The sequence below is a fragment of the Gymnoscopelus microlampas genome, assembly GCF_963454915.1.
Source record: "Gymnoscopelus microlampas genome assembly, chromosome: 17".
Taxonomy (NCBI): Eukaryota; Metazoa; Chordata; class Actinopteri; order Myctophiformes; family Myctophidae; genus Gymnoscopelus; species Gymnoscopelus microlampas.
Window position 1 is genome coordinate 23,407,617 of NC_139954.1, and position 21,754 is coordinate 23,429,370.

General features: G+C 41.6%; 1 protein-coding gene across 1 annotated transcript in view; it reads left to right on the plus strand.

Annotated features, from left to right (window-relative positions):
- The first annotated feature begins 4,208 nt into the window (after nt 1-4,208).
- clybl (citrate lyase beta like) overlaps nt 4,209-21,754 on the plus strand; it is an 81,003-nt gene continuing 63,457 nt past the window's right edge. Inside the window, exon 1 of the mRNA XM_084084002.1 lies at nt 4,209-4,257. Within this exon, the coding sequence (XP_083940128.1) occupies nt 4,214-4,257 (44 nt within the window). The 5' untranslated portion in view covers nt 4,209-4,213. The remainder of the gene's footprint in view (nt 4,258-21,754) is intronic.

A 21,754-nucleotide genomic window follows, 5' to 3' on the forward strand; every position in this document is an offset into this window, starting at 1 on the left:
AGAGACCATTTGTTTATTATAAATGCCAGGGTGAGGTGGTGACTTGCCATCCATAAATTGTGTTATTCTTTTCATATTCTGTTTTATCTCTGACTCCAGCCCTGGCACTAGTTCAAGATTTTTAATGAACCCACACATCTGAGGCATCAAGCCCCAGCGATGCATTGTCCATTTGGATCAGGGAGTGTAAGGTGGGGGAGACAAAGACAACCACTGTTCGCCTTTGACATCATATTTTATATTCTGTCACCTCACAGGGTGGTCATTAGAAACATGCAGCATTTTACAACATGAAAGATTAAAAAAGCACATCTTCAATAAATAATAATAAATAGAAATAACTACCTACCAACCGGTGAAGCACTGAAAATTTGGTGTGTGTGTGTGTGTGTGTGTGTGTGTGTGTGTGTGTGTGTGTGTGTGTTCACGCGCACGTGCACGCGGCAATGGCTGACTGGAATAGAAAAATACATTTCTGTGCTTTATGAGGCCACTTTGAACCCTCCTGCTCTGATGCGACCTGGTGTCGGCTGCTTTCGTGGGCTCAGAGGTTCCTAGGGGAGACCAGAATGGAAGTTGAGCATCTTGCTGTGATCCAAAGAAAGTGTGCCAAATGCTATCAAAACTGGATTAGTAGACAACAATTGTGTTCGATGAACAGAAGGGGGAGGGAAAGAGGTAGTTTCCAAGAAACCCATGCATGGAATTTTCCAACTGCATGGGTTTTATTTTCTTTCCGCATAGGAATAGTTGTGCACAAAAGTCCTATTTATCTGGAAAACATAATGATTGAAAATAATCATTCACATTTAAAATGATCTGTCTATGAAAGTAGAGCAATCTGTTATATACGCCTAATTTATTTCTGACAAATATAAAACTTTGTAACATGTCTTTGACATGTGTTATTTATAAATAGCCCTAATTTATTGCATCCAAAATATAAAAACTGTATTTGACATGTGTTATATAAATAGCCCTCTTTATTACATGACAAATATTAAAATTGTTTTTATTTATTTATTTTATATCAAATACATTACAAGGTCATGGATGGATGCACTGTGTTCTAATAAGTACTGGTACAGTATATATTTCAGAGGGTGTAAGCAAGAGAAACCCTTATGTTTCAGTCATGTGTTGATTGAAGTATGCGTTTGTAAGCTTGTCATGTGGTTTCACCTATGGGAAAGGACAAAAAATGTCTTTTAACACTATCTGACACAAATGGCCCAGAAAGCGACTCATGAGGAATCCATCATTATTATTATACAGTCATTTCAATTCCCTGCAGATAATACTTCTATCAATACACAGCTGCTGTTTAGGCCCCGAATTGATGCTGCTCTTTGTGTATAATGGGATAGTTGGATAAGCCATTTTCGATGCAGGTCATCGATTAAGTTTATGTTTCTGACAATGGTGTCATATACTGTAGTAAGATGCCACTTACTTAGTGGTGTGCACTATGCAGTCACTGTAGAAACAGGAAGGAAAGGGAACAGATTATGTAATTTTACTCTAGTCTCAGAAGTACTACCAACAAATTTGTTTTAGCTCTATACCTTTTGATAAAGTACAGTAAGATGAGCAGCACGCACACATGTAGTCCAATGGCTTCTGAATGCTGACATTTGGAGCGAATCCCCTGCTGACTTAATCATGGCAAATATTGCGTGTCATTTGTGCACCACACTTGGACCTGGCGGACGGTAGTGGTAGTAATTCACCACTGCTGTGAGATAGGACACCTGGGGTGTCGTGCCGTGCTGGTACTCTAATCTCTCTCCCTCCCTCCCTCTCTCTCTTGCTGTCTCTCTCTCCCTTTTCTTGAGCCTGAATTCTCTCCTTTCGGTCTTTCTTTTACTATAATGAGCAGAAGGGCACTACAATGCTCACGAGGAAAGGTCACCTGTGTAGAAATAAATGCAATGAAGATGAATCTGGTGTGACTCAGAATCAATCTATGCATTCAAATAAAATAAAATACTTTTGTGTCTAGCGATAACCCCTGATTTGTATCAGTTATAGATTGCCTGCCATCTTAAGTGAATAATTATTGTAGGAATAATTCCCCTTCAGGTCTTCTATGCGCTTCAGATAACTGGGGCCTGGATTTTGTATTTAGGGAGAACTGGGCCCATTCCCCGTTTTACATTTTAAAACCCATTTATAATCACTAATGAACATTAGCCAAAAACATTCAAGCATTCGGTGGACAACAGTTACATTTACAGCCAATGCATCACAGACAGACAGACAGACGGACGGACGGACGGACGGACGGACGTATCTTTGGAAAGAAAATTAACGCACGATATGAACTGAACCCTATAGTGTCCCTATTCTGGGATGAACATTAGGTGAAAATAGAAGATACAAGCTCACAAGCTTGTACATTGGCTGTTTTTGGCAAAGAGGGTGTAGAAGGAAAAAAGGAGGGGAACAAGTACAAACCCCTGAGGGACCTAGGTCAAGGTTAATATTAATAATGGTGGTGAATATCATACATCAAAATATAGGCTAATTTGAATAATATAATTATGAAAATATATTTACATAACATTAGCTCTGGTACAATTAAAGATACATAATAAAATAAAATAATTCAACTGTGCTATAAAGATTCCACTCTGCAAAAGTGTCAGTTGCCTTGCGGCTGCATGCTACAGAAGTAGAAACCTGTGTTGGACAGTAATGACTGAAGTACATCATTGGTTCTCAAAGTGGGGTCCGGGGACCCCCAGGGTCCTTGAAGGGGTTGCAGGGTGTCCCCAGCAAAAGTAATTTAATTCAGCATCACAATCATTCTAACCACTTTATCCATTTATATGTTGGCTATTCAAAAATAGCAGATGTACAAGCTCACAGGGCGGCACAAAGTGACATTTTGAAAATGTTTGAAAAATATAAAAAATGTTTGGGAAATGCTGGATTTATTTTTTTACATAAATCTTCTCTTCTGGGGGGTCCCTGGCACAAAACATTTTCAGACGGGGGTCCACGGCCAAATACATATCAATTTGGGGGTCCTTGGCACAAAAAAGTTTGAGAACCACTGAAGTATACTTTGACTCAAGTACTGTCGGGAGTTGAGTAGGCTATTTTGCAGTGGTGTAACTAAGTACAATTAGTAGTGTACTAATTTTGAGGTATTTTCACTTTACTGGAGTGTTTCCAATTTTCAGTACTTTTACTTCTACTCCACTACATCTCAAAGTCAAATGTTATAGTTTTACTCCACTACAATTGTTTGAACACTTTAGTTTAGTTATGTTGTAGATTTTGATTATTATTACAAAACATAAATTAACCACTTCAGCCCTCAGCCATTTGAAAATAGCTGATCTACAAGCTGTCAATGCGTTGCGATGCGATGCATTGTGAGCTTGTAGATCTGCTATTTTCTAATGTGAAAACTTGTGAAAAGGGACATTTTTGCATAATGGGAAATCTCTACTTTTGTTACTTTAAGTTCATTCTGATACCAATACTTGTACTTTTACTCAAGTAAAATTTACTTGAGTAAAAGTAGGATACTTCCGGACTTTTACTTGTAACAGAGTATTTCTACATTGCAATATTGATACTTTAACTTAAGTAAATAATGTGAGAATATAGGATATTTTCTTCAGCAGTACATGTTACATATAGAACAATGTGTGAGTGTCTCACTTCTACTTGTGACTAGCCATATGCTCAGCAGCAGCCATGACATCATTCCATAGACTATAGGTTATTAGATCCCATGTGTGCATACAATTGTATGTATTGTATCCAAACAGTATATGAGCAGGCTACAAGCTGCTTATTGCCAGGCAGCCTGCACCCAGAGATACTCCACGTTTCGACCTACGGATAACATCTCCTGTTTTGATCTGACTGCTGTCTCCTCTCTGACTGTAACAATGATGGGAGCTAAATAAAACTACGCAACTGCTGTTCAACTTTGATCCTCTGAGTCCGAGCTCATCTTTTTCTACAAGCTGTTGATAATAACCAATAAGCTGTTGAAAATAACCCATAAGAACTTTTCCCACCACTGCTATTTCGTCCACCACAGAACACTATTTACTATGCCATGATACCATGTGCCACACATGTCGGTCCGTCCCTCCCTCTATGTCAGCAGCCTATCACAGAGCTCGGAGTCACTCCACAAACATATATTCAGCCAATCACGACTGCCGTCACTTGCGCGTCAGAAAACAAGATGGCGCAGCGCATCAGCCGAGTTGTCAAACGACTGAATGTGAAGTAAGTCTCGCTCTATGTTCACATTTTGATTATGACGTCTTCTTTGCTAGTGTCCTGGAGTTGCACTATGACATCATGTTTTAAATGCATGCCGTGGAGCATCTCAGAATGACTGTAGCAAGCTGCTAATCCCAGTGCAGCTCCTACAGCGACATGATGACAAGGGATCTGCGACATTGTGACAAATACATCCAGGGTTTATTATATCCAGTGGTGTAAATTTAACTAAGTACATGTACTCAAGTACTGTACTTATAAGTACACATTTGCGTATTTCTTACTTTACTGGAGACTGGAGTATTTCCAGTTTACAATACTTTTACTTTTACTCCACTACTACATCTCAGAGGCAAATATCATACTTTTATATATACGCCACTATAATTATTTGAACATTTTAGTTACTAGTTACTTTGTAGATTTTGATTATTATTATAAAACATCCGGCTGCTCTACCCCTGAGCCACTGGCCCACTGCCGCCCGTATGTATGTCCTTATTGTCCTATGTTACAATTTACAATGTAGTAATTTATCCAGAGCGACTTACAAAGTAAATGGCATGTCTGTGATCAAGTAAATTGAGTTCTAGGAAAACGGTAACAAAGTGTCTAAACAACAGAGTTTCTGCCTGACAGGTGACAGCTAACAAGTATCAAACATACAACTTCATAGCATTAGAAGTGATACTAGGAAATAAGGTGTGCTAGGTAAGGGGGTGAGGTAGCGTCTGAACTCTGAAGATGTGAATGTTCAGATTGTGGTGGAAAATAATGTTATCATTGGCAATTTGGCACAATCATACAATCTAAATCAGTTAGGGAGGGATCAGGTTAGGGAGGCAGTCATCAGACACATCTTTAAATTAACTAGAGATCCTCTAGAGGGCATCTTCTTCTGCATATGGAACCAACTATTTCATGTTTGTAACTGGTAAAATGATGCTATACTGATAGCCCTGAAACGTGACTGTCATAACAAGCGTCATGTGAACCATGGCTACTATACTGAGTGCTTCTGCTGGTAGTTTTTAAACATGCATGTCTTCTGCTGCCCTACAGACTTTAAATAGCCGGTAACAGCTACCTTGTGGTATTTAAGTAACGCAGAAACGCAGATAGGTAATTCAATTGATATCCAATGTGTTGCTTTTGCTAAAAAATATAAATAAAAGGAGATAAAACCACCTGTAGTGGATTGTAATCAACATTTAGTCTAGGTACAGTATGAGTAAAGTACTAATTAGGCCTACCTTGCAGACAGTCTGTACCTGTAATATATTCCCTGATGAGCTGTCAAACCGGTCCCAGAATTGTCTCCCTGTTGCAGGCTGAATAGGGCCGAAACATGGTTGTGATTTATAATTTTTTTCCCTGAGTACACTAGTGTCCAGCAGTGTTACCATTTCCGCTTATCATAAGCGGCGTTGTGCTTGTTTTTCAGCGTAAAGTTGCTCTTGTAATAGTGGAAGTTGCAGGTTGCGTTTTTTGGGCTTGTTTCTAAAGTGTAGTCGCTTATTTGGGCTTGCTTCCTAATGCGACACCGCAGCTATGATTGCCTACAGGCAGCACGTCTGTGGATTTGTCTATCGTTGCTTCTTTTGGGCTTGTTTTCATAGACGTCACCTGACCGCTTGTTTTCTCTTGCAAAATCTGGCAACACTGGTGTCAGAACACATTCGTTTGTGGGATCCAAAAGTATGGAGACTTAGGGTGTGTTCGAAAATGCGTCACCGGGTGTGCACTCGCGTATTAGTTTGTATTGGCCAGTGCGATCAGTGCTATATATCAGAACACACCCATAGACTATTTATTTTGTAGTTCCTAGTCTAGCTCTAGTTCTAGTTCCTAGTCCTTATAATTGAAAAAAACACCACACAGTTAGGGCCTGCCGCCTAACAACAGAAGGGGAATCACTAACTGAATCGACATTTCTTATACTGTATATACTGTACGTAAAACGTCACAGCATTCTGTTTTGAATTTAGATGGGGCAAGTACACTGGACAGGGTCCCCACGGTCATGAAATTCCTGGAAATATTTTGAAAAAAAATAAAAAAAAATCCAGTACTGGAAAAGGTTTGAAATTGATCAAACATCATCAAAGGTCCTGGAATTTATCAAGGGTCCTGGAAAAATATTTGGCTATGCATTGTTTTTGGCTATTGATTTTGTTAAAACAAAACGTTTTCATAAACATGAATAATATTACACGAAATATGTAACATAAGTAGTTTTTCGCCGAACGGGCTGTGTGACGGCAGCCTAATGTATGTCTCAAACCTTATTTTTGCTACACTGCCTATCTTTGGGCATTCTACATAGGAGTAAGAGACACATTATTGCGCCGAATGATTGTTATATAGGCCTGGAAATTGGGCTAAATATTCTGGAAAAGTTTTGGAAAAGTTTTGGAAATTCATTGCTAAAAATGTGTGGGGACCCTGACTGGAGAAGTACTTGCCCTGCAGGGAAAGTTGGACAAAACCTTAATGTCAGACCTCGCATGTCCACAAGGCTATGGAGGCGGAGCGCAACTAGCCGATCGGATTCGGTCCCAAGCTGTCCGTCCGGCATATGGGATATTATTAACGAAGTCACTCCTTTTCTGCCTTTATTGATAGTTCAAGTGAAGACGGACAGGAAAGAGGGAGAGAGAGACTGGGATAGACACGCAGCAAAGGTCGTCGAACTCGCAATGTGCTGTCAGGCTGCATTACAGCCTATACGTGGTATGCACCCGGACCACTATGCAGGCGCCTCAGTGGGAACATTTAAAACTGGTCGGATTGTCCGTTTCAGACCGACCACTTGGGATTGCACCTTTCTTCTACAGTTTAACATAAAAATAATAAATGCATTTAAAAATGTTTAGGGTGTATTTAAGTTCCAACTCACTATTTTGTCAGCCTCATATCTCTAATGTTGCCATATTGCAGGAAAAGTTTATTTGACACTGTAATTTCGCTGCTATACTGTGTCCTCTTATCAAAACACATGAACTTTGTAAACAACATGGTTGGTTGTGTGTTTTGACATAGTTTTGATGTGACACTGGCTACTCCGCTTTGTTGGTTGTGTGTTTCGACAGGTCAATAGTTTTGGTGTAACTCTGGCTACTGCCAGCAGTCCCGCTTTGTTGACAGAGACGAGCTTGTTCATTTATCATTTCACTGGATCATATCAACATTGAAGATTAAAACTGCAGCCACGGCTGGGCTCAAATGTTTTGATAGTCACGCTTTGTAAACAATATGCCGTGTCAGTGAAATCTGATCTCCTCCTTTTTGTTTACGGTGGCTCAAAGAAGTCAGTCCCTTCTCTTTTGATCGCTCGATTTGCACGTTTCAGTGTGTAGATCGAACAAGCCACATGCTGCCGTAATACATTGTTGCTGTAATACACGTAATAAATACATGCACTACCACAATGTCAGAGATGAGTCGCTTATAGAACTCTTCACAGAGTGCAGTGCTATGTGATGTTGATTCCCAATCCCGGTGCATGGCTCGGTTTGTACAATAAGTACTGTAAGTAAGTAAGCCTTGCCGAGCCCTGAGGTCCATAGGGCAGGAGTTACCCCCCTGGACTTGACGCTAGTATGTCGCAGGGACTTACCCCAATCCCACCCTTGATGCTGAGTGCCAAGCAGGGAGGCATTGGGTCCCATTTTAAAAGTCTTTGGTATGACCCAGCCGGGGATTGGCGGACACTCTAACCACAAGGCCACTGAGCTGATCTGTTTGTAAACAAACAAATATTAATGTTAATCACATTATCATATTGATAATACTAATGCAGCACAAGACGGATTTAGCACCGTCGGTAAGTAGACATGACACTGTCGGCATTGGTTGCTGTTGTAGGATACTTTTTACTTGTAAGCACATTCCAAAACGACGAATACCGGATGAGACGCTCCACATAAAATTAAACCGGTTTAAGCTTGGATAGGACTTGGTAAACGAAAAATCAACCCAAGTCTACCCCTATCCCTCTGCTACAAGCTGCCTCCTCAAATGGAAACGCATCATACTTGCCTTGTAGTTGATATTCTATGCATGTAACATGTTTTTCAGTGAATCTCTTAGTTACACCAACATTGTCCTTGTGAAGTAGTTTTGTTTTTATTGGAGGAGCTGTCTCTTCCACATAGCACACATCAGAGAGAGGGAGAGTGAAAGAGAGAGACAGAGAGGGAGACATGCAAGCCCACATATACAACAGGCATTTATAACCCACGTTGTTATGACGTGCATGTATACGTGCTGGCCACATGATCAAATGTTAGACTGACTTAATGATTAGTTTACCATTCACATGTTGCATCCTGGTTTCCAAGTTAAAAGATAGATAAAAGTACTATGCTCGACTTTTTACATTTTGTCTTAGAGAGACACACAAAGTATGGAATAAAAATATGGAAAAAGAAAATGACTGCACAATCACATAAAAGATGTAGAGCCATATATTGCCGAGCCTTATCCAACACCACATAACTTCATTCACGACCATTATCACTATCCTTAGATTCATATTGGGATTCATATTTGATTTCTGGCCAGATATTAGCTGATTTTGAGGTGCAGTGTTTGCATGGTTAAATGCAGTCCTCAATAGTGGCTGGGACTAGGAGAGGAATGTGTGTGCTCGTTTTATGAACAGCCTAGAGCCCTAGCATTGGCGGCAGACTGCTCTTTGTCACAAACACCCTCATGTCAGAGATGCAACAGCATCCTGGAGGAAACATTGGCTGCCGCTATGAAGTCGACAAGTGATGAAAGTAGCCTAGAGGTTGTCAATTAGGGAGCCAAGGCCTGGACCTTATAACTTAATGAGCAGTTTCCCCTCTCAAGGCCTGCCAGGGCTTTATAGCACAGCTTATAAAAACCCTGAGTGTAATGCACCCCTATAACGTTTTCAATTAAGAGAAGGGGCATAAAGCAGTGCAGACACTTGGCAATCATGTTAGAATGTTTCTAAAGTGGCGTTTTGCATAAATTGGGATGTGAATTTTTGATTGCCCCAGTTGCTTAAATGTGACGGCTACTGTGCAGAATTTTATTTTCATGGCGCCTCATGCTGATTTTTAAGCACTAAAGACTTCCTGTTGTCTGACTAAGCCTACAAGGATGGTCATGAGGATGTGCAGCCTGAAATTTTCAACCGATTTTTCAGTTGAGACATTGGCAACTAAACACTTTCTGTTGTCTTTTGTCTAAACATTGTGATACAATTGCGATTTACTCTACATTCCTCAATAATAATGACGATAATAATAGTATCAATATATTATTATTATTATTATTTATTGTTGCCATTGACCTGTGGCCTAGTAATATTAGTTGAAAGTGGAAACAGATGCATGCAGTTTGGAAACAAAATGTCAAATATTTCAAGTAGGCTCATACTTCACTGCAAATGCTAAAAATCCCACATTTATTTATTGCAAACACAATCCGTTTTGTCCTCTGCCTAGTGCCGAAAGCTTATTTGCAATGCTAATAAAAAAGCAGAGATGATTCCACAAGCTCAAAGCAGATCCCTCTTCTCCTCTGGTGTCTTGTGGGCTTGAGCTGACTTTGGCTTCCGGTAGAAAAATAAATGACTGTTGAATAAACACCAGTGTGTTGACACCTCATTTCCTCATTGATTGGTTGTGTGAAGCCGGGCCAGAGGTGTGTGGCCATAATCCAATCAAGCAAGAAAACAACCTAGGTGACTGTGTAACCAAATGCTGTATCCAGGGAGGGCAGGCAGGCTGGCCAAGTAGAGCTGGGTCCCACGTGCTCTGGGCCTTTCTTGCACTGTCTTAATGACTTATCTAATCTGTTTACTGCCCACATGCTTGGCCACTGCCTGGTGAGACCAACGTGTGCTGAAGAGTTTGATTGATGCTGTTGAAAAATAAGTGAACCTTTTTTAAAAGCCCATCTCCCTCTTTTTCCCCTTGTAAAATATATTAGTCGTTCAGCCTCTAACTCAAGCAGGAAATCATTTATTTTGTCTAGTTGGATTTAACAGTGCTGGCAAGAAAGCACGATGGGGCTTAGAAAACTAAACCTACATCATTGCAGCAGTGCACGACACGTACTATGCATGCGTGCATGTGTAGGCCAGCACACATACGAAGGAATTTTTTTCCTTCACTTTTTCTTTTTTCTTTTGAGCCAGTACATCAATAAATCGCTCTATTACCTGTTGTTGACCCAGCTAAGCTTGCCTTTGAAATTTGTTACAGAGCATTAAGTTAACACATGTTGCTGTGTGAAAACAAAGCTCTGCCGACCGGCGTGGGGACCAGCTGAGTAAACGCGGGTGAGGGAATCGGGTGGGATGGTGAGGGTGGGAGGCAGACAGACAGACAGACAGACAGAGAGTAAAGCCTAAATTATACTTTGTCGCTCAACGGTGTCGCTTGCCGAAAATGTATTTTCAGAGAGACCTGCAATTGTTCCTTGCGCTGACTGTGGGCTGGATCCATACGGCTAACAGATGGATGTGTTACCCTGGGTCCCCATAGACAAAAACAGCCTGCCCCACAACAAGTGCTTCTACTCTGGCACTGCAGCCTTTGATCAGCACATCTTTTGGCTTTAGGAACAGGCCTCCTCCAGAACCCCAGGGCGCACATGCGATCGCATCTGTACAAACATAACCAGAGAGGAATGTGTGAACAATGCAACAAAAGCATTTTGTTCTAAGATACATTGGGGGATAGGGGGTGGCTAATGGCTGGTTTATGTGGTTTAGAGATTGAGCATGGTGGTCAGATTGAATGAGGAGCTGGGGAAATAGTCAGTGTTTTTAATGATAACACAAGTGGGAGACTTGTGTTTGGTTTTTATACATGTGAGCCAATAGACATGGTGTGATGAAATCTCCCATTAGAAAATGACTTGCGGGAGATACTCAAATTGCCAAAGCATTTTGACAAAGCAAATATCTATAACTAGAGGTCCGGGCGGCCTACGGCCGCCCGAAACCCCCAGCCGTGCACGGGGCCCAGCGTGGGCGCGTGTATATATGGGATGAACATTTGGAAAAAAAAAAAAAAAAAAAAAAAAGTTGTAATGTAAAAGTAAAAAAATTGAGAAAAAAATTGGGAAGAAATAATATTTTTTATGTTTCAGGGGGTCCGCGGACCCCCTGGTGGTCCGCGCCAAAGTCGTCGGATGAAAATCTCCAAACGGTAAAAAAAAAAATAAAAAAAAAATAAAATAAAAAATCATGCAGGTTCTTGCTTGTTTCTGGCGTGGCATCCCTACCTGGCATCCCAATGCCGGCGATGTGTACTTCCGGGTTGCATAATGATGACATCACTGTCGAATCCTTTGCTGTCATGAACCTAGCCTGGTGTGTTGACCAGTAATGATGACATCACTGGCTAATCCTTTGGTGTCATGAACCTAGCCTGGTGTGTGGAGCAGAGCAGAGCAACGTGCTCTTGTTGTTTTGGGGATTTTCAATGGCGGGCCGTCGTGTTGTGTTGGCCTCGGTGGTACGCACGGTAAGCGGTAGGAAGCTGCTTCCACTTCCGTTGTGTCCGACATTTGGTGAGTAGAATTAATTATGTTGCGAGGTGGGAACGGTGTAGTGAGGCATGGCAGGTGCCCTACGCGAAACGTAAATTCAGGCCGCCCGCCGTGGCGACAGTGTTGGCGACATGTGGTGTGACGGTGTTGTGTTTAGTCGATAACAGAGCTGTGGGGTGTGGACACCGAGGGCACGGAAGTTGCTCGCCATTTATATAGTTAGATATATGATTTATTTGCTATGACTCTTTTTTTTTTAACAACTAAAATGTGACAAGTGCTGCAAACATTGTGTGTATTCTGCCCCATAGGTCAAATTGTATATATTTTCTGTCAGAATTATTCCCATGTCATCTTTATAGCTACCCATTCTATACATAATGAAATCTGTATATTGAACTCTTAATTTACAATTTAGGCTTAATCCACAGCGATTCCATAGAAATGGTAATCTAGGATCATAGATAAATCATAGATAAACCAAGAACCTATCATCAGTCTAACAGTAGAATATAAAACAATTAACAAATTATGTACATTGAAACTATACTTAATAAGTGACCACCCAGCTTTCTGTTGGTGGTCATAAGAGGCTGTAGCCTATATCCCTATTTAGTGAACTGTATTGGAACATTCACTGTAGGCATGATTAACAATTCCTAATAGCCCCCTGAAAGAGAGCATTGGCCCAGTACAGTGTAGCCCACTTAGCATTAATTGGGTACCAGTCAGAGTTGTGTGTGGGCAGGATATTGCTTCCAGGTTTGGAGTCAGCCCCTCTGTCAGCCCTCCACAAGGGGTCTCAGTTGCTGTTAAGTAGACGCAGGCCTGAGTTCAGGTAATACTTCCCTAAAGTCATATAGGTGACTATATCCTAAGCTTAAGATCTGTACATTTTAATGATTACTGGAAACTTCGGCCGGCCCGCACCCTATATTCTCTTGTTTTCTGCCAGGATAGTGTTCTGCTCTTCTCACGGCACCTGTGTTGGCCTGCTGCCAAGGTGATGGTAGGCTTGTACAAGGGCAATGAGGTGTAATTTACCCAGCATTCCTGTCTGATACACACCTCCCTAATGCCTAGGACGTCTGCTTTTCCAGTAGAGTGTTTGTTAACAAGACCTTGCGTGCATGTCTGCACGTACCCTTGTGTGCGCGTGAGTGCTGTGCAAAGGCATGTATGTCTGCAGTTCTCTGTCTTGGTAGGCCTGTGGCAATAGATTACAGTATTTTGCAGCTTGCGGTAAATGCTGTGGTCATGATAGTTGCAGTTCCTAATGTGATCCCTTGGTGTCAGTGTTGACAGTGCACTCAGCTTGGTCATGATGTCTCTTCTAAGTCCTGGCTGAATGATGCTTGCATCTCGTGTCTGTCTTGTTCTCATTAAAGAGACTCGAACTCTCATTGATTGACTATCTTTGTGATCGAAAATCTCAACTGAATTTCAACAACAAGCCCTCAGCAAGGTCATGATATGCCAATAATGCCACACAGCTTGTTGTATTTGTATGTACTGTATACTGTACTAAAATGAACTTACAAGGTAGACACTTCCATTTCCATTTCCTTTTTTCTCTCTGGAATTTCTTATTTTATTTTAGATATACAATATCACTTTCAGTGTTGGTTGTTATGGTAATTACTACAGCTGCATACTGCGTTAAAGCGCTTAATCTAGCAGGGATGCATCAACCACATTTGAATGGCCAAATGCAAATGAAATATTAAAGATACATAAGCAATAAGGGTTGTGGTAATAATGGGAACTAGATTACCCATGGTGAGGCAGATGTAACCCAGGGAATTGGACCCTGAGGACTGGGATGCAAAAAAGACTGCGAGTAAAAAGGAAGTGAGAGAGAGAAGTGTGTGTGTGTGTGTGTGTGTGTGTGTGTGTGTGTGTGTGTGTGTGTGTGTGTGTGTGTGTGTGTGTGTGTGTGTGTGTGTGTGTGTGTGTGTGTGTGTGTGTGTGTGTGTGTGTGTGTGTGTGTGTGTGTGTGTGTGTGTGTGTGTGTGTGTGTGTGTGTGTGTGTGTGTGTGTGTGTGTGTGTGTGTGTCGCGTGTGTGCACCTGATATTTATTGTGTATGGTACCACTACAGCATCAGGGTTATTATCATGGAACTAATTAGCACCTTATATTATTGGCTTATGTTATTACTACAGAAAACATGTGTAGTGGAGATTCATTCATTCAACCCTCATTTATATTCTCTGGAATACATTGAGGAGGTGGACCTGACCATCAATTTCAATGATGCCGAGAATACAACAGGAAGAGAGAGCAACAACACAGCAAATGAATAACATTTGTTTAGGGTTGTTTAGTTCTTCTATAACATGGACCCATTTCTACAGTGCAGGGGTCTCCATGCTCTGTTGAACAGGATGTTTTAGTCAAATCAAAGTTGGTGTAATATTATAGATCATGCTTCCTTTGTTGTATGTCATCTAGCTTGTAGATCTGTTTTTTTCACTGTATGTTTGCAGAATGTTTGTCAAAATGTAAGCTTCCTTTGACATGCCCAGAATCAGGGCTCTAGGGTTCATGTATTTTAATGTCCAAAAATAAGCAATATAATGGGGTGAGTTCCTGAAAGAATCACTGTGGTGAAATTTTCAGGAGTGGGCTGACTAGTCTCTGTTGGTATTTTGCCTCATTTGGAAGTGGCTCATAGCTTCTCATCACATCATTGGCATGGGTTGCAGACAGACAGCCTCCTGTTAGCACTACACTTCATTAGAACCAGGTTTCAGGGGTACCACACACACGCTTTCAAACAGCCGAGCCAGTGCACCATCTCCCACCATCAAAAGAGCCTTTATTCAAAGGACAGGGGTGTCTCTGTCTGTCTCCCCATCAGTCTCTGCTAATGATGCACTCGTGTTTTAGCATTGACACCCTCCCTTCCCTATCATTCGTTAATGCTTTCAATCTCTGTCTCTCTCTCTCTGTGTCTCTCTCTCTCTCTCTCTCTCTCTCTCTCTCTCTCGTGCAGTGTTTGTTTGGCTGCTGGGTTTTGTTTGTTTATTGTTTCCAGATGGCAGACGCAGACTTCATTTGTGTGGCTTTCAAGTTCCCAGAGAGCTTTTTACTGCCTTGGCTCAAGCGCTTATCCTGTTTCCTCTAGCCAGGCTTTATGATGGGCCCTTTATACCTAGCAACTGGAAACAACTGTCACTACTAGTCTGCATCGAGGAGAGCGAGAGAAAACACAGAGAACATGTCTTTCTGTACTCCCTCCCTTCCCCTCTCTCTCTCTCTTTCTCTCTCTCTCTATCTCTCCCTGTCTCTGTCTGTCTGTCTGTCTCTCTCTCTCTCTCTCTCTCTGTCTCTCTCTTCTCTCTCCATCCGTACATCTTCATTAGAGGCAGTTCCAGTTGATCCACAGAAGGAGGTTGTTTCTACTGTACCCCCCCCCCCCCCCCCCCCCCCCCGAGGGTGAACTTTAACCAGGCCTTATAGAACAAACTAGAATCCCCTTGATCTCTTATCCATTGCATTGCCGCACCTCAGTAGTTCAGCCACACTATCGCGAGTTGATGCAGAACACTGGCGACTGCAGCATGTGAGACTGACTCTGCTGACACGACGGTTCGACAGCCGGTTTCATGGTAGCAATGAGGCTGGCAATCTGTCTTTCTCTCTTTTTTTCCCAGGGTCTTGCTCAGCCTGGTCTGGGCATCATTAAGTCACATGACGTCACTTATTTACAGGAACCCAGGAGGGCTACTGGCCCTGTAAATGTGGGGGAGGGAGGACCAGTGCTTGTCTTTACTCATCGGATGCGGTTTAAAGACAGGGCAGTAATCAAAGCTCCTTGCTATATAAAACCCGCCCCTTCTCCTTAAGAGGGCCTTCTCTCCTGGCCGCTTGCTGAATGAGTGATTACCCTGGAATTCCAAACTGCCTAATCCCATTTCTAGCCGTGAGTTAACCCTGGTAGCCGTGGTCAAGGCACTGCCTCCACTGGCTTACCCCATTAAAAACAACTTGCTGAAAACAACAGTGGACATGTCGTGGTTCAAGCTCTCGCCCCACAGCTCTGTGGCATATCACCAGCAGTGCAGTCAGACAGTGAGCGTTGTAAGTCGTCGTAAGTCATTCAGATGATTCCAGACAGCCGTCTGTTGAAAGTCCTAGCACGGGGGGGGGGGGGGGTTGCTGACGTCAGCTGTAATCGCCTGATAATGAAGTGTCCATTAAGGATCCAAGGGGGTCGAAGGTGGGTCTAAGTATAGCTCTAGAGATGGCCGGAATTGCAACGTACTGTATTCACAACACTAGTAAACATACTTGTGGCCCGTGCACGAGGGGGACTGATCTGAAGTGTCACTTTAATGTACACGTAATCGGCAGTGTTCATGTTTTTCGCTGGCTGCCGTGGCTGGCTGGCTGGCTAATCTCATCTCATCAGGGCTCAGGCTCTGGTACTGGGGTGAGGCAGAGGACAGCCTGGCGTGACCCATATCTCCATGCCAGGACTGCTGAAACACTCTGGCTCTACTGTACACCACCATCATAGTTTACTACGAGGCCCCATGCCAGGGTTTTTAGTCGTGGACTGTCTGGCACAACCAGATAATGTCTGTACTAATGTCCTCTAAGTACAAAGCCACTCTCACTAAGGATGAGGGCCGGCTCCTTCTCATCAAACCAGACTCTTCAACTGTGGAATGAGGAATATAAGACATTAGACAAGAATGAGGCCTGAGGACTGGAGTCATTACAGATTTAGGTAGCATTCTACCTCATCATGTATGACTTAACAGCCACTTTAACATTGGTCTCCATTTGGAATTCACTGCCAGAGGGAGTAAGCCTGTGGAAAACGTGGAATAGTACATACAGTATCTGAATAAATATTCCTTTGATTTTTCAGCAAGGGTTTTGTGTTTTTAGTGCTCAGTTGTGCGCCTAGAGAGTTGGGTTGGGATTTCACAGCAGAATCAATGTTACCGCTTTTTCATGGAGACACCAAAATGTTTTGTTTGTAGTTTAATGGAAAATAGTTTAATTGTAAAGGTCTTTTAAGGTAAATCATATAGGTGGTCATATACATATGTTTTAAAACATTATAAATAAGTAGATATTGGGCATAGGTGAGACTGGTGTGAGGTGAAATGCCCTCATAATAACACAGATTGTTGTTCTAGTGAACTGAGAGCTTTGCAGTCACTCAGCAGCGCCCACGGGAGGTCAGAAAAGTGATCAGTTCTCTGACCTCCCCCTCTCCACCCACCACACACACACATACACATACACCACGCACACACATCGAAAGCGGCAGGAAACATGTCAGCAGCGGAGCGAACGATGGTCTAATTAAAACCGGTGGATATTTTTGCTTCATTGCTGTCCCCTGACGTCTGTGCATGTGGACACAGGGGCGTAATAAAGGAAGTCCATTTATGTGATGGATAGATAGTTTTCCTATTTTGCTGTCATAGGCCGTATTGTCTACCCCATTATCGTTCAGTTTCGTTCCCATCAAGTGGATCTGAATAATCTCTGCTTCTTAAAAAAGATTTATTGGTAGTAAGTAAGAAAAAAAAGTAACGACATCTGACTCGGCGCAGTATTTATATAATTAGAGTTTAAAAGTCGGTACTATTTTCTTAGCAGCGCAGTAATACATTCAAAGCGGTGGTGCGGTTTCTGACACGTGATTCCCGTTACAACCAATGGAGGCGCCTCTTCCGCCTCACCACTTCCTGCAACAACGGCCATAGCAACCGTAATGTCCGAAGAAAATACATCAAAACAAAGACAATATCCTTCAAAAGCACGTCAAAAGGACTCGAAACGATGCTATATGGATCTTATGTCTGTCCAGAAAGAAGAGGTTCAGGAATTTACACGGACAAGATGGGATACATGAACAACAAGCCATGGATACACGACGGTCGTCTGTCCCGACCGAACTTCAACCAGGTGTTTGCACTTTTCCATTTATGGCCCGTACATCTACATAAACGTTCAGATTTCAAATATAAAGTGCTTACCGCATGGCCATTGATGTTACAATTCTATATGGTCCCGCAGAAGTACCCGTATATTCCGTATTGTTCAATAAAGAGTATTCTTAACCGATCGGTGGCCATTTTCTCATAGATTTATAATGTATCAGAATGCAATACACCTCCCATCCGATAGGGTCGCATGGTTGAAAGGATATGGTGAAAATGGCTACCGATCGGATTAACAGGCTTTTTATTGAACAATACGGAAGATACAGGTACTTCTCTGGGCCCGTACATCATTGTAACATCCATGGCCATGGGTAAGCATTTTAAATCTGAAATATGAACGTTTATGTAGATGTACGGGCCGTTAATGGAGAAAGTGCAAACACTTGGACTGGTTGAATGTTTCAGGGCTACTAGAACGTGCATCAACGTTACTTATAAACATCAACATTGTGTGGATGGGTTCTTACAAGCCTCCTGAGGACGCTGGGTTTCACGCAACATTCTACCAGCGCGTTTTATTGACAAAAATACATTAATGTGATTAATGTGAGAGGAAAACGGCAGAAGGATCAACTCTCTCAAACAGAAACGTCAGCAGGTGAGGCACATTTTAACATGAGACTGAAATTATTTATTGTGTTATCAGATAAAAGCATTGAAAATAGCTGATCTACAAGCTCACAACACATCACAACACGTTGTGAGCTTGTAGATCTGCTATTTTCAATAGATTTATTTGGGGGGAGACACATTTTAACATGAGACTGAAATCATTTTTTTATGTTATCACATGAAAAAAATCAATTGAAAATAGCATATCTACAAGCTCTCACATTTTAACATGAGACTGAAATTATTTATTGTGTTATCAGATAAAAGCATTGAAAATAGCAGATCTACAAGCTCACAACACATCACAACGTGTTGTGAGCTTGTAGATCTGCTATTTTAAATAGATTTATTTGGGGGAGACACATTTTAACATGAGACTGAAATCATTTTTTATGTTATCACATGAAAAAAAGCAATTGAAAATAGCATAGGCCTATCTATAAGCTCACACGTGGCGTTGTGAAAGTAAAACTACTGTACCTCAAAATTCTACTTGAGTACAGTAGCCTACTTGAGTAAATGTACTTAGTTACTTTACACCACTGAAAGTACAGGTACTAAAACATGTACAGTACTCAAGTGAATATCCACCACTGCATCTCACCAGTGCTGATAAAGCCCATAAGCTAATTGGCAATATGGCCAAGTAAGAGATTCTAAACAAACTGTCAAATATTGATTTGTCATTTTATGATTGTATGGGTGCTATTACTGTATTTTAAACATTTGTGTGTCATTTCAGTATTAGATAGCCTGCACCTTTGCTTTGACTCTAGCCGAGAGGAAGCCTTTATGACAAAGGTCATTAAATAGCAGCCACTACTACATACCATCTCAGAGCTGGGCTATTAGGTGCAGACTATTTGTTTTTATATTTGGCAGCCTATAGGACATACCCACATACTGGCTGTTAGAGGGTTTCAACAACTTTGGATGCCCAAAAAGGAGGCAAAAAGGTTGGCAAAGTATTGTGCTGTAATTGGCAGCCGCCATATATGGCGGAGAGGGTGTTACTTATACCCATAGAGTACATGTTTATTGTATTGTGAAGTCATATGCCAGGATTATGTGAATGTAACCTTACTGCACCTATAATGTGTGTGTGTGTGTGTGTGTGTGTGTGTGTGTGTGTGTGTGTGTGTGTGTGTGTGTGTGTGTGTGTGTGTGTGTGTGTGTGTGTGTGTGTGTGTGTGTGTGTGTGTGTGTGTGTGTGTGTGTGTGTGTGTGTGTGTGTGTGTGTGTGTGTGTGTGTGTGTGTGAGTGAATGAACCACCCTTCGCTGACCGCTACAAGATCTTCTGTGAGAGTCATCCGCCATGGCTTATAGTTGACCAAGAGGTACTGAAAATAAACCAGCTACGAAGGATGTTCGTAAACACAGTGAAGAAGCATGAGGATCTTGATGCTTCAAACTACAGGTAACTCAAATACTATGTGTGTCTTTGACAGTTCTGGGAAACAAAACAAACACCTTTATGCTGAAAAGTATATTATAGATGTATTCCCTCACAAAAACGTCTATGAGAGTATATTTAAACTAAATTGGCGATCATTGTTAATACGTCTTTATTGATACACTTGTGCTCATCTTTCCCTAACATTTTATGTTGCAGGCAGGATAAATTGAAGCAGAGGTTGACCCCTGATTTCCCCCAGCTGGTTTTTCACTGCCCTACCAAGTGCAACATCTCTGAACATACATACATGTCCTTCCTAGGTATTTTAGGAAAAAGGTTTGGTGATGCAGGGCTGCAAGATATACTCATTGAGTCAAGTTGGTGCCCCAAATCCATCAATGGTGTGATCAGTGGTCATCCACAGGAGATGCAGTCTGCACTTTCATATTTTGTCATATTTGTATACTATTTAGCTGCCGTTGCACTGTCAACCAACATTTCTCTGTTCATACCTGTGAGTGACACAGAAGGCCTGATCTGGGGGGTGGGTGGGAGGGTTGATGTACAAATGACACAAGCTGTGACACACTGTGGTATTTTAATAAATATTTCATACCATATGTTGTAATAATTTGGAGCTTTAGTGTTTTTATTTTACTGTAGTCCATTTTTGGCATTATTCCAATCTAGAGGGCTGATTTTCAGCCATTTTGGGCCAAGGAGTGCTGCTTTTTTTCTCCTACCTTTCAGTACACAGTAGGTTGTGACATTTTCTATGTATGAAATATAAGCTTTTAGCTAAATGTGCTATGTGTATGTTTCATTGTGCTGGGCGCCAATCACTTCAGTAGAAGCGTTTTCTTTATACATTTCATGATCAAAATTCAAACATGAGTACACTAAGGCACCAATACTTGTTTCAGATGTTAGGTACATGTATTTATGACATTTGAGAAAAAAATTGTGTTGCCAAAAACATTATAACACATTTTACAAGCAAAAACAGCAGCACAAGATTTTCGTTTTTTGGTTATTCACTATTATATACATTTCTGGCTGGTAAAAAAATACTGCAGGATTTTGTGCGGAGGTATTTTAACCCAAAGTCCAGAAGGGTATTGTCTATGCAAAAATGCATTGAAAAAGTAGATCCAAGTCGTGGGAACGAAATTCATTTTCTAGGCACTTTTTGGTGGGTCACCACACGGCCTATCAGGGCTGAAACTCTAAATATTTAGCTTTCCATTTCATAACATGGCTCGTCATTGATATGGATGCCAGGAATGGCTGCACCACCCTTTTGTGAGTACCCCTCTTGCTCTGGAGTTCACATTTACTGATGTTTCCTCTGTCTCTCTGGACTCCAAGTAAAACACACACGCTGATGGGTTATTCACGACTAAAGTCAGATCCACTGTGGTCATGAAAACATCAAAGAAACGTTGCGCAGCACACAGTGATTCCCCATCACAAGCATAACAGAAAGCTTGAGCTGTGCTTGATGGCCGTACCAGATGTGGTCATCTGTGCCATTATTCCTTCCTGAGGCAAGTAGTGTTCAGTACTTACTTACACACAGCTGAAACCGGAATCCTTAAAGGACCACTTCACCCATTTTCAACCTATCTTCACACAATTGGTCCCTCTCATTAATGCTCATTACAACATGGCACCATTTTTGTCTACTCCTGTCTCAGAGGAGGACTGTGGACAGTTCAGAAACACTGCCTTTCAGTGACATCACCAGTAGGCAGGTTTGGTCATTTCAAACTTCTTCCTGTCTTCCTTCCTTCTTCCTTCAAACTTCTTCAAATGGTTTTATTATTGCAAGAACAGTAGTTTCTATTGGCTTCCCCAAAGATCTCATTGGTTGGCAGGTTTCTGAACTGTACATCACCACCAATGAGACGTAGAGTGAGTCGACAGAAAATTGGGGCCATCTTTACTTTAGTACATTATAATTCGGGTAATTGGTAAAACAAAA